Source organism: Rhinopithecus bieti, unplaced genomic scaffold (genome assembly GCF_001698545.2).
Source record: "Rhinopithecus bieti isolate Rb0 unplaced genomic scaffold, ASM169854v2 scaffold_10088, whole genome shotgun sequence".
Lineage (NCBI taxonomy): Eukaryota > Metazoa > Chordata > Mammalia > Primates > Cercopithecidae > Rhinopithecus > Rhinopithecus bieti.
The window spans coordinates 158,053-171,530 of record NW_016806409.1 but is presented as its reverse complement, the minus strand read 5'-3'; the positions used below and the strand labels follow the sequence as shown (position 1 = coordinate 171,530).

At 55.2% G+C, this 13,478-nt stretch overlaps 1 protein-coding gene across 7 annotated transcripts in view; it reads left to right on the top strand.

The window, feature by feature from the left end:
* HDAC5 (histone deacetylase 5) overlaps positions 1-13,478 on the top strand; it is a 50,062-nt gene that overhangs the window by 24,991 nt on the left and 11,593 nt on the right. For 3 of the 7 annotated variants that reach the window (XM_017876016.1, XM_017876015.1, XM_017876021.1), the window contains 10 exons: positions 6,887-7,146; positions 7,243-7,414; positions 7,522-7,636; positions 7,918-8,048; positions 8,197-8,343; positions 8,439-8,551; positions 8,891-9,022; positions 9,229-9,451; positions 11,778-11,989; positions 12,690-12,974. In XM_017876016.1, coding sequence (XP_017731505.1) covers positions 6,887-7,146; positions 7,243-7,414; positions 7,522-7,636; positions 7,918-8,048; positions 8,197-8,343; positions 8,439-8,551; positions 8,891-9,022; positions 9,229-9,451; positions 11,778-11,989; positions 12,690-12,974 — 1,790 coding nt within the window. The remainder of the gene's footprint in view (positions 1-6,886; positions 7,147-7,242; positions 7,415-7,521; positions 7,637-7,917; positions 8,049-8,196; positions 8,344-8,438; positions 8,552-8,890; positions 9,023-9,228; positions 9,452-11,777; positions 11,990-12,689; positions 12,975-13,478) is intronic. The other 4 variants (XM_017876020.1, XM_017876019.1, XM_017876022.1 and 1 more) reach the window with 3 other exon arrangements.

Below are 13,478 nucleotides of genomic sequence, written 5' to 3'. Positions count from 1 at the left end.
AAGTGCTGGTATTACAGGCGTGAGCCACCGCGCCCGGCCGGAGCAGAGTCTTTTTAAAAATTAATTTTATTTTAGGCCAGGCGCAGTGGCTCACGCCTGTAATCCCAGCACTTTGGAAGGCCGAGGTGGGCAGATCAACGAGGTCAGGAGATCGAGACCGTCTTGACTAACATGGTGAAACCCTGTCTCTACCTAAAAATACAAAAAATTAGGTGGGTGTGGTGGCACGTACCTGTAGTCCCAGCTACTCAGGAGGCTGAGGCAGGAGAATCGCTTGAACTCGGAAGGCGGAGGTTGCAGTGAGCCAAGATGGTGCCACTGCACTCCAGCCTGGCGACAGAGCAAGACTCCGTCTCAAAAAAAAGGAAAAAAAATTATTTATTTATTTTGAGACGGAGTCTCACCCTGTTGTTGCCCAGGCTGGAGTGCAATGGCACGATCTCGGCTCACTACAACCTCCACCTCCTGGGTTCAAGCGATTCTCCTGCCTCAGCTGCCCAAGTAGCTGGGATTACAGGTGTGGGCCACCATGCCTGGCTAATTTTTGGGGTTTTTTTTGTATCTTTAGTAGAGATGGGGTTTCACCATGTTGGCCAGGCTGGTCTGAAACTCCTGACCTCGTGATCCGCCTGCCTTGGCCTCTCAAAGTGCTGGGATTATAGGCATGGACCACTGCGCCTGGTCTTATTTTATTTTATTTTATTTTATGGAGCAGGGTCTTTTAGAGCCAGGTGCTAAGCCTCTTGGGTCTGCCAGGCAGGTCCACACTGTGCCAGCTGCCTCCCCCGAGGGCTTCTCTAGGGGGAACTAAAGGTCCCATTTCCTTGCTGGCCAGGGTTCTTGTCACAGGGATTCTTGAGTTGGAGATGCTGTCTCTTGAGAGGGGGCTTGGACCTGGGGTCCAGCTCATGGTGTGTTCAGAGCAGGGGAAAGGCTTGGCCTTGCTCTTGGGAAGCTAGATGTGTTTTTTACTGTGAACTCTTGTTCCCAAGGCACTGCTGAAACCTGTCCCTCATGGCCCAGAGCCACTTGTCTGTTTGGAGGCAGTGTCTCTTTGCTTAGACACCGTTTTTTTAGACTAAGGCTGTGCTGGCAGTAGTCTCAGGGGTTGCCCCGCGAGTACCTACATCATCTCCCCCAGAGGACCAGGCTCTCCCTCATGCTGCCTGAATCTGCCCCAGAGGCCCCCACTGGGCTGATAGGGTTCCTGAAGAGGAGGCAGGCCCAGCAGGATGGGAAAGAAGTGTCACTCAGGTGGTGCACTGCCCATGGCCACTTGTGCTCGTGAGCTGGGCAGGGCAGCTCCTGAGCCGGAACTTGCTATTTTTCTGGCCTCTCGCATGGCTAGAAACACGCAGCCCCAAGGCCGGGCGCGGAGGCTCATGCCTGTAATCTTGGCACTTTGGGAGGCTGAGGCGGGCAGATCATAAGGTCAGGCGATCGAGACTATCCTGGCTAACACGGTGAAACCCCGTCTCTACTAAAAATACAAAAACTTAGCCAGGTGTGATGATGGGCGCCTGTAGTCCCAGCTACTCAGTAGGCTGAGGCAGGAGAATGGTGTGAACCCAGGAGTTGGAGCTTACAGTGAGCCAAGATTGTGCCACTGCACTCCAGCCTGGGCAACAGAGCGAGACTCTGTCTCAAAAAAAAAAAAAAAGAAACACACAGCCCCACCCACCCAGCAACCCAGGCTGGGACTTCCCATGGAGGCAGGGTGGTCAATCCTGCAGAAAACCAGAGGTCAGGATGGTGTTGCTGCCTGTTCCTGAGGCCGCCACTCCCAGCCCTGGGAAAGAGGAAAGTAGAGCCAGGTGGGGGGCCCAGGGCTTTCCCCCGGAGCCTTACCTCTGACCTCCGCAGGAGGTGGCTTTCCTGGCCTCTTGATTCCTATCAGAGTGAGACCCTGGCAGGTGAGGGAAGGACCCAGGGCCTTGTCCTCCCCTGTGACCCTTTCCCTGCCTTTCTTTTCCTTTCTTTTTTCTGTTTTCTTTTTTTTCTTTTTGAGACAGAGTTTCACTCTTGTTGCCCAGGCTGGAGTGCAATGGCGCGATCTTGGCTCACTGCAACCTCTGCCTCCCGGATTCAAATGATTTTCCTGCCTCAGCCTCCCGAGTAGCTGGGATTATAGGCATGCATCACCACGCCCAGCTAATTTTGTAATTTTAGTAGAGATGGGGTTTCTCCATGTTGACCAGGCTGGTCTTGAACTCCTGACCTCAAGTGATCCACCTGCCTCGGACTTCCAAAGTGCTGAGATTACAGCCACTGTGCCCGGCTCTGCCTGGCCTTTCAGTGGGGCTCTTTGCTAGCCAGAGCTCTTGGCCTGTCTTCTTAGGGAACAGTGCGCCTTTGTCTGCCCTCTTTTTTTTTTTGTTTTTTTTTGAGATGGAGTCTCACTCTGTCACCCAGGCTAGAGTACAGTGGCATGATCTATACTCACTGCAACATCTGCCTCCTGGGTTCAAACAATTCTTCCTGCCTCAGCCTCCTGAGTAGCTGGGATTACAGGTACCCACTACCACACCCAACTAATTTTTGTATTTTTAGTAGAGATGGGGTTTCGCCACGTTGGCCAGGCTGGTCTTGAACTCCTGACCTCAGGTGATCCCGCCTACCTCAGCCTCCCAAAGTGCTGGGATTACAGGTGTGAGCCACCTCGCCCAGGCCCATCTATCCTCTTCTTTCCCCAGAGGTTCCCCAGCCTTCCTAGGTCCACCAGGAGGCGGCCAAGAGCCTCTTCCTATCATGACACACCCAGGTGCTTGGTGCTGATGGCAGCTGCTGCCACCTGCTCTGCTCATGCCAGGCTGGCAGAGGGCACAGATCCTTGAGAGTTCAAGGCCAGCCCGGCTCCAGGGTCTATGCCTGGGCAGACTCTATTCATGGGGCTCCATGCCCCTCCTTTCCCTGACTCAGGCAGAGCAGCCATGGCCCCTTCCACTTTGGGTGGAGCAGGTTGCTACCTGGCAAACCCCTGGGGTGCTGCATACCACCCAGGCCCTGCAGGCCCTGCAAATTAATATTCTGGAGTCGCCTGTGCTTCCTGTTTGCATGGGAACGAGGCTGCATGGCAGGGCCCTCTGCCTGCCCTGCCACCTGCATACCAGTAGGACTGTGGCTCCCACTGCAGCTCCGGGCCTAACATCTCTGCTGCTGCAGTGGCAGTGACAGTCTGGTGGGAGATTCCCCTTGCCTGAGCCCATGTGCTTTCTGCAGGGCTCTTGCAAGGGAAGCCAGTACTGCTGGCGACAGTTCCAGCCCTAGGCAGGGTTATCTGCTGGGAGCCAGGAGTGCTTGGACCCCTGCCCTTCTCTGGGCAGGCGGGCTGGCATCCGGCTCCTACAACGCTGGCATTGCCGGGAGCAGCAGGCTGAAGTCCGTCCATCGCTTGGCTGAGTGATCAGAGTGCCACGGGCTAAGCCAGCCTTGACTAAGAACAGATAACCCTCCGGCCAGCTCAGGGCCTTGCTGAGCACTTCACGGGCTGGGGAGACCTGAGCTGGCTGCCATTTCCTTGCCACCATCATGGACCGTTGCTGGCTACCTCCAGGAAGGCCTTCTGCAGTTTCCAAGGACCCTTCCTCCTGGTGCTGGGGCAGGATATGGGTTGGGAAGGAGGATGAGTATGTGTAACCCCACCCTCTGGCCACATCTGGCCACTTCTGCACATGTGACTCTGGCCTTCTGGCCACAGAGTCGTCAGTACGGCTGGCGGGAAAACCACAGAGGAATGTTCCCAGCCATGCTTGGGGGAGAAGAGGCTGGTGGGGACTGCCACATCGTGGTGCTCACCCTTTACCTTCTCCCACCCCGCCCTGCCTGCAGGGGGTTCCAGAGGCCATACTGCAGGCATGCGGGTGGCATGGCCTTGGCCTCCAGCAGGCCTTGCTCCTGCCTTGGTGTCACCCATTCAGTGCTAGGTTCTCTGGAGAGATCCAGACCCATCTAAACAGGTGTGGGGGCCTCTCTTAGCCCACCTTTTGCCACCTCCTACCTCCCACCTCCCTCTTGTCTCTTTAAAAATTTTTCGGCTGGGTGTGGTGGCTCACACCTGTAATCCCAGCACTTTGGGAGGCCGAGGCAGGCGGATCACCTGAGGTCAGGAGTTCGAGACCAGCCTGACCAACATGGTGAAACCCCGTTTCTACTAAAAATACAAAAATTAGCTTGGCCTGGTGGTGGGCGCCTGCCGAGGCAGGAAAATTGCTTGAAACCAGGAGACAGAGGTTGCAGTGAGCCGAGATCGTGCCATTGCACTCCAGCCTGGGTGACAAGAGCGAAACTCTGTCTCAAAAAATTAAAAAACAAAAAACTCCCCCCCGCCGCCCCCCGCGCCTCTTAATGCTGGGGGGTGATCTGGAGAGAGCCCAGCTCATGAGGGCAGGAGATAGTGGTAGCCAGAAGGATTTGGGGGGTCCTTTCTTCCCAGGCCTGGGCTGGAGTGGGCCACTTTGCCACAGGAACATTCCCAGCCCCTCGTGACCTCTCTGGGCTGTAGCGAGGAGAGTGAGGGCTTTCTTTGGAGAAAGAAGTAGAAGAGAAACAGGAATGGGTTGGCCCTGCCTCTCACTTCCGCCTTCCCAGGCAGTGGTATCCTGCCTTCCCCTTCCTGGCTGGAGGCTTTGTGGGGCGTGGGCTGTGCTTGGGGCTCCCTGCTGGTGTGGTGTTTGCCCAGTTGTCCTGGCAACCACAGGGCAGTGGTGGGGAGTGACATGCAGTGACCCGAGAACCGTGTGTAGGGACAAAGAAGTGGAGACCTAGCATTCCCATAAGCCCATTGGAACTTCAAGCTGCTCGGCCCATTGTCCATGTGGGGCCTGGACCCAAGGTCTTGGAACCCAGCAGGTCCTCCACTGCCTTCCTCTCCCCAGCAGCCTTCCTCTCCCCAGCCAGTTCTCCCTAGGACCAGAGTTCTGAGATATCTGCCGAAGCTCCCGCCGCTCCCGCCCTCCCCCTGCCGTTACCCTTCTTCCTGTCTGATTCCCTTTCCTTTCCTGTCTCCTCCTCCCACCTCCTCCCTGCTGCCTGCCCGCCCATCCTCTCATTCCCCCTCCCCCCAGGCACAGCTGCTGTTTGGCTCACTCTATATATAGCGGCATTTTCAGGGTAATTACAATAAAACTGTTGAAAGGAGATAATCCAGCAAAGGAAACGAGTCTGACTCCCAGCCCCCTCCTGTCCCTGGCTTGGTGCAGCCCTGCACCCGCTTTCTCCAAGGTCTTCTATTCCCACCCCACTCCCATTCCCACAGCCTCTCTCTCTCCTGCCCAGTGTGCCCCAGATAGGGATGAGGCCCCAGAAGGGGACAGAGGGTAGAGATATCCAGAAGGTCTCCACCAGCCTCTCCTGGGGTTACCGAGGGCAGTGTCAGTCCTAGAACCAACCTCTGTGCCTCAGTTTCTCCTCTAGTATGAGGCTTTGCACGGGGCACGGTGTTGAGAAATAGGAGTGGGCACAGTGGTTAAAAGCTTAGGATTTGGACTCATATTCTGGTTCTTCGATCACCTAGCTGTGTCTGGTTGCTACTTAAACTTCTCTAAATCTCAGTTTCCTCATCAGTAAAATGGGGTAATAATAGCATCTAAGTCATAGGTAACCATGACATTTAAATGAGTCATTCTTGTAAAATGCCCAGAGATGTTGACTATCAATGATAATACTATGTGTTGAAGGCTGGGCAGTGGCTCATGCCTATAATCCCAGCACTTTGGGAGGCTGAGGTGGGAGGATCGCTTGAGCCTAGGAGTTTAAGGCCAGCCGGGGCAACATAGTGAGACCCTGTCTCTACTAAAGATTTAAAAATTAGCCTGGTGCATTGGCATGCTCCTGTAGTCCCAGCTACTTGGGAAGCTGAGGTGGGAGAGTTGCTTGAGGTTGATTGAGGCTGTTAGGAGCCATGATCATGCCATTGCATTCCAGCCTGGGCAACAGAGCAAGACCTTGTCTCTGATATATATATATATATATATAGGTAGAGAGATACATATATGTATATATACACACACACGCACATAAAATGTGTTGAGTACTCACAATCTGTCAGGTACCGCTTCACGTTTATGCATGTTTTCTTTTTTCTTGAGGTGGAGTCTCGCTCTGTCACCCAGGCTGGAGTGCAGTGGCGCAATCTTGGCTCACTGCAACCTCCGCCTCCAGGGTTAAAGCGATTATCCTGCCTCAGTCTCCTGAGTAGCTGGGACTACAGGCATGTGCTACCATGCCCAGCTAGTTTTTTTTTGTTTTTAATAGATACAGGGTTTCACTGTGTTAGCCAGGGTGGTCTTGATCTCCTGACCTCGTGATCTGCCTGCTTCAGCCTCCCAAAGTTCTGGGATTACAGGCGTGAGCCACCGCGCCCGGCCCTTTTTTTTTTTTTTTTTTTCCCTCCTTTCCCTGGAGACAGTCTTGCTCTGTCACCCAGGCTAGAGTACAGTTGCATGATCTTGGCTCACTGCAACCTCCGCCTCCCGGAGTTCAAGAGATTCCCATGCCTCAGCCACCTGAGTAGCTAGGATTACAGGTGTGCACCATCACGCCCAGCTAATTTTTGTATTTTTAGTAGAGAGGGGGTTTCGCCATGTTGGCCAGGCTGGTCTTGAACTCCTTGCCTCGGGTGATCTGCCTGCCTCAGCCTCCCAAAGTAACCTGAGATTCCAGATGTGAGCCACCGTGCTTGGCCTATATGTTCCTATTGAAGTTCATGGGTTCAGCCTCATTTAATTAAGGTAAAATGTTGCATCTATGGAGCAGAGGGATTTGATTTCCCCTCTGTCTCTGATCTCTTTGGGTCTCCTAGAATCCTGCCTGGTAGTGTTTGGGCCTCAGGCATGACCGGAGTCTGGGGCTGGGCCCACTAACTCCTTCCTGTCTCTTCTGCCCACAGTGGAGGTGAAGCCGGTGCTGCCAAGAGCCATGCCCAGTTCCATGGGGGGTGGGGGTGGAGGCAGCCCCAGCCCTGTGGAGCTACGGGGTGCTCTGGTGGGCTCTGTGGATCCCACACTGCGGGAGCAGCAACTGCAGCAGGAGCTCCTGGCGCTCAAGCAGCAGCAGCAGCTGCAGAAGCAGCTCCTGTTCGCTGAGTTCCAGAAACAGCATGACCACCTGACAAGGCAGCATGAGGTCCAGCTACAGAAGCACCTCAAGGTGAGCGAGAGGGGTGCGGGGGGCCTCCCAGGCCTCCGCCCCCCGCCCCCCGCCCAGGCCTGGCTCACTCCTGCCTCCCTCCCCATGCCCCTGCAGCAGCAGCAGGAGATGCTGGCAGCCAAGCAGCAGCAAGAGATGCTGGCAGCCAAGCGGCAGCAGGAGTTGGAGCAGCAGCGGCAGCGGGAGCAGCAGCGGCAGGAAGAGCTGGAGAAGCAGCGGCTGGAGCAGCAGCTGCTCATCCTGCGGAACAAGGAGAAGAGCAAAGAGAGTAAGGCAGGGACTCCTGGGACCTCCTAGGGCCCCACCCATGACGCCTGCCCCTGCCATGGGGGGTCTGGCCCTAAGCAGCCAGGTCAGTTGTGCCCTGTCCTGCAGGTGCCATTGCCAGCACCGAGGTAAAGCTGAGGCTCCAGGAATTCCTCTTGTCGAAGTCAAAGGAGCCCACACCAGGCGGCCTCAACCATTCCCTCCCACAGCACCCCAAATGCTGGTAATGGCCCTGGGCAGGCACGGGTGGGCATAGGTGAGCCGCTCAGGGGCTGCCTGGCTATAGGATGGCAAGGGGCTTCTGCCCCGTGCCCATATATGGGCCCTGCAATCTCTCCTTAGAGACAGGACCTCCATCCCTGGTTTATTTCCTCATTCTTTCCCCGAGATCCATGTCCTCTTCCTATATACAAACGATTTTTCATCAATGTAGATTGCCAGGTGGCAGGTCCAGCAGGCTGGGTGATAACCTAGATCTGCTTCCATCCCCACCCCCACCCCCAGGGGAGCCCACCATGCTTCTTTGGACCAGAGTTCCCCTCCCCAGAGCGGCCCCCCTGGGACGCCTCCCTCCTACAAACTGCCTTTGCCTGGGCCCTACGACAGTCGAGATGACTTCCCCCTCCGCAAAACAGGTAAGTGAGTCCCCCACCTGGCCTCCCAGAATATGGCTCCCGGGAGGCAGAGGTGGGCTTGTGGCAGTGTCAGCCCTGACCACAGTGGGCTCAACTGCAGATGTGTGCTGCTGTGCGCGTATCTGAACCTCGGTTACCTTCTCTCCAGCCTCTGAACCCAACTTGAAAGTGCGTTCAAGGCTAAAACAGAAGGTGGCCGAGCGGAGAAGCAGTCCCCTCCTGCGTCGCAAGGATGGGACTGTTATTAGCACCTTTAAGAAAAGAGCTGTTGAGATCACAGGTGCCGGGCCTGGGGGTAAGGGCTGCTCTCATGTACCTGTTCTGAGGGTCTGGGAATCGGGGGTGGGGGTAGTTCAGAGCAGGCCCAGGTGACAACCACTTCTCCTATAGCGTCGTCCGTGTGTAACAGCGCACCCGGCTCCGGCCCCAGCTCTCCCAACAGCTCCCACAGCACCATCGCTGAGAATGGCTTTACTGGCTCAGTCCCCAACATCCCCACTGAGGTACAGGCCTGGCTGAGGGCTGGTGGGGCGGGGACAGAGCTGCTCCTTCCCATGGAAGAAAGAGTGCAGCTCCTTCCAGTCTGTCTGCCTGAGTGCCCAGCAGAGACCTCTCTGCCCACATGAATAGGCTGGAGGGTCCTTGCTTGGACTTAATTGCATCAAAGGGGAATTTGTTCCACAGGACTATGAAGAGCCCTGATGGCTCAGTCTCCCTCAGTGGGAGCTCAGGGTAGAGGGAAATGGGCACCATTCAGAGAACTTGGTCTTGGCCCCAGGTTGCCCTCCCTTGTTGCCTCCCTTTGCACACTCTCATTCCTGTCTCTTCTCACTGCTCCCCAGATGCTCCCCCAGCACCGAGCCCTCCCTCTGGACAGCTCCCCCAACCAGTTCAGCCTCTACACGTCTCCTTCTCTGCCCAACATCTCCTTAGGGCTGCAGGCCACGGTCACTGTCACCAACTCACACCTCACTGTAAGTACAGGGCACATACCCCATCTTTCCTCTGGTGTTGAGGTCACAGGTCCTGCATGCCCCCAGCTGGGGTTTTCCCCTACCAAGGCCCTAAGGAAGATCGGTTGGCCCTACCCAGAGCTGGGGGGTAGATAGTGGGTAGATGGGGATGCTCGTCCAAAGTTGGCAGGACTGAGGCTGTATAAGCCCCTCCCTTCACCCCCCAGGCCTCCCCGAAGCTGTCGACACAGCAGGAGGCCGAGAGGCAGGCCCTCCAGTCCCTGCGGCAGGGTGGCACGCTGACGGGCAAGTTCATGAGCACATCCTCTATCCCTGGCTGCCTGCTGGGCGTGGCACTGGAGGGCGACGGGAGCCCCCATGGGCATGCCTCCCTGCTGCAGCATGTGCTGTTGCTGGAGCAGGCCCGGCAGCAGAGCACCCTCATTGCTGGTGAGTGGACAGGCAGCTGTGCAAGGGAGGGGGCTCAGGACCAACAGTTAGGGATACTCTCCAGCCCTGTCACAGTTATTTCCCTTTAGCAGAATCAACAGCATCAGTGATTTCTTCCACATTCTGGAAACATGGGATACCTACAGGATGCCGGGCACTGTTTTTGACAAAATCTGCTGCCATCTTGGAGTTCACATCCCAGAGCAGTGCTGTTCAGTAGAAACAACACAATCTACGTACATAATTTCTAGCATCCACATTAAAAAATGTAAAAAGAAGCAAGTGGAGCCATACATGGTGGTTCACGCCTGTGAGCCCAGCACTTTGGAGACCAAGGCAGGTGGATCGCTTGAGGAAAGGAGCTTGAGACCAACCTGGCCAACATGGTGAAATCCCATCTCTACTAAAAATACAAAAATTAGCTGGGCATGGTGGTGGGCACCTGTAATCCCAGCTACTCAGGAGGCTGAGGCAGGAGAATCGCTTGAACCCAGGAGGTTGCAGTGAGCTGAGATCGCGCCATTGCTCTCTAGCCTGGGCAACAGAGTGAGACTCCGTCTCAAAAAAAAAAAAAAAAAGAAGTAAGTGGAATTGATTTCACCACATATATTTAACTCAGTATATCCAGAATATTATAATTTCTGTAATACACACGCAGTTATTCTTCCTATTTTGAAATTTTTGTAGAGACAGGATCTTGCTGTGTTGCCCAGGCTGGTCTTTTTTTCTTTTTTTTGAGACAGTCTCGCTCTGTCGCCCAGGCTAGAGTGCAGTGGTGTGATCTTGGCTCACTGCAATCTCCATCTCCCAGGTTCAAGCAATTCTCCTTCCTCAACCTCCTAAGTAGCTGGGATTATAGGCGCCTGCCACCGTACCTGGCTAATTTTTGTATTTTTAGTAGACCTGGGGTTTCACCATCTTGGCCAGGCTGGTCTCGAACTCCTGACCTCAGGCGATCTGCTCGCCTCAGCCTCCCAAAGTTCTGGGATTACAGGCGTGAGCCACTGCACTTTTTTTTTTTTTTTTTGAGACAGAGTCTCACTGTGTCGCCCAGGCTAGAGTGCAGTGGCGGGATCTCTGCTCACTGCAACCTCCACCTCCTGGGTTCGAGCGGTTCTTTTGCTTCAGCCTCCTGAGTAGCTGGGGCTACAGGCGTGTGCCACCATGCCCAGCTAATTTTTTTTTTTTTTTTTGAGATAAAGTTTCACTCTTATTGCCCAGACTGGAGTGCAGTGACAAGATCTTGGCTCACTGCAACCTCTGCCTCTCGAGTTCAAGCGATTCTCCTGCCTCAGCCTCCCAAGTAGCTGGGATTACAGGTGTGTGCCACCATGCCTAGCTAATTTTTTGTGTTTTTATTAGAGACGAGGTTTCACCATGTTGGCCAGGTTGGTCTCGAACTCCTGACCTCAGGTGGTCTACCTGCCTTGGCATCCTAAAGTGTTGGAATTACAGGCATGAGCCACTGCGCCTGGCCTAATTTTTGTATTTTTAGTAGAGACGGGGTTTCACCATGTTGGCCAACTTGGTCATGAACTCCTGACCTCAAGTGATCCACCTGCCTCAGCCTCCCAAAGTGCTGAGATTACAGGTGTGAGCCACTGCACTCAGCTGCCCGCGTTGGTCTTGAACTCCTGGGCTCAAGCCATCCTCCCGCCTTGGCCTCTCAAAGTGCTGGAATTCCAGGTGTGAGCCACTGTGCCTGGCCAATATGCAGTTACCGATGAGATATTTTGCTTTTTGTTTCATATTAAGCCTTTGAAATCTAGTGTATACTTCACACTTATATCACATTTCAATTTAGATAGGCTGTGTTCAAGGGCTCAGTAGTCACATGTAACTAGTAGTTATGGGATTGGACAGCACAGCTTTAGACAGCCCTTAAGTACCTGTTGGCACCAAAAGAGGTTCTGCTTGAAAGATACATGATCCTGGCCCCAGGGCTTCCTAGCCTGGCGGGATCCACAGGGTCCATGATCAGGGAGGCCTTGTTGCACTTAGGGAGAACAAGTCATTCATTGTTCACTCAGAGGGCTCAAGACTACATGTGTACTCAGTTTATTCAGTTAAGCAAATTGAAGGGAAAAGATGGTGAATCCAGGAAGGCTTGCTGGAGGCGGTATCTTAGAGCTGTGAAACTCTTCATTCATGGGGAAGAGGAAGAATGGAGCTCAGGTTTGGGTGGAGGGTGCTCCAGGTCCCCCAGGTTTTTTCCTGAGTATGTAGGTGGTGATATTCCAGAGGGGGTTGTGGGGGCAAGATGCAGGGTCGGGGGGCAGTCAGGTGCCCTTACAATGGTGCTTAGTCATCACCCCTAACTCCATAGTGCCACTGCACGGGCAGTCCCCACTAGTGACGGGTGAACGTGTGGCCACCAGCATGCGGACGGTGGGCAAGCTTCCGCGGCATCGGCCCCTGAGCCGCACTCAGTCCTCACCGCTGCCGCAGAGTCCCCAGGCCCTGCAGCAGCTGGTCATGCAACAACAGCACCAGCAGTTCCTGGAGAAGCAGAAGCAGCAGCAGCTACAGCTGGGCAAGGTGAGCCTGGAAAGGCGAATGGCCTGGGGCTGTGCTGGGGGCAGGACATAGGAGAGCACCAGGCTGGCACGTGTCCTCCTTTCAGGCCAGACACGGTTGCTTGCGCTTGATTGGGAGGCTGAGGCGGGCAGATTGCCTGAGGTCAGGAGTTCGAGACCAGCCTGGCCAACATGGTGAAACCCTGTCTTTACTAAAAATACAAAAATTAGCCAGGCGTGGTGGCAGGCACCTATAATCCCAGCTACTCAGGAGGCTGAGGCAGGAGAATCGCTTGAACCTGGGAGATGGAGGTTACACTGAGCCCAGATCACACCGTTACACTCCAGCCTGGGTGACAAGAGCGAGACCCTCTCAAAAAAAAACAAAAATTAGCTGGGCGTGGTGGCGTGCGCCTGTAATCCCAGTCACTGGGGAGGCTGAGGCAGGAGAATCTCTTGAATTGGGAAGGCGGAGGTTAAAGTGAGCCGAGATTGCGCCACTGCATGCCAGGCTGGGCGACAGAGGGAGGCTCTTTCTCAAAAAATAAAAAGAAAAAAAAGAAAAAAGTCCTCCTCTCAGAGGAGCCACCTTGCCTTTTTCTAACTCACATAGAAGCTCTGCCTGGAAGAAGGGAGGGAGGGAAGGATGGACTGTTCTGGGTTACAGGCTGCACAGCTGCTCCCCAACTCCCAGCTGATGTGCCCCCATATTCTGTTACCAGATCCTCACCAAGACAGGGGAGCTGCCCAGGCAGCCCACCACCCACCCTGAGGAGACAGAGGAGGAGCTGACAGAGCAGCAGGAGGCCTTGCTGGGGGAGGGAGCCCTGACCATGCCCCGGGAGGGCTCCACAGAGAGTGAGAGCACACAGGAAGACCTGGAGGAGGAGGACGAGGAGGAGGATGGGGAGGAGGAGGAGGATTGCATCCAGGTCAAGGACGAGGAGGGCGAGAGTGGTGCTGAGGAGGGGCCCGACTCGGAGGAGCCTGGTGCTGGTTACAAAAAAGTGAGCCCCGTCTTTGGTCCCGGCCCTTAGTCACCACCCCTCTGTCCTTCCCCACCCCGTGCCTTTGCCCTTGTCTTTCCCTCTCCCCCATCTGCAGTTTCCAGGCTATGCAGGAGCAGCTTTCTGTAGAGAGCAAAAGGGGAGTGGGAAGGAGGCCAGTGGGGAGAAGGGGGAGCTGTTTGTGTTGATCTCAGAGCTGTGTCTCCTAGGCTGCCAGTTCCCTCCCTGTCTCTGTGATACTGGCCTGCCTCTCTGCTTGTGTGTCTGTGTGTGTGTGCATGTGCGGGTGTGCACGTGTGCACACGTGGCCTGTGTGTATCTGCGTTTCTGCCTGCGCAGGGCCGGCTGTGCGTCGGTCCCTGTGCGTGCCTGTGCGTGTGTGTACACACACGCCCCCGCTGTTACTACTGTCTGCCTCACGCCTAGCTGGCACTCCATTCATTGCGGACACAGCCAAGCCCTCCAGGCCTGACTCATCCCGCCCCCACCCCGCCCCGCCCCCCC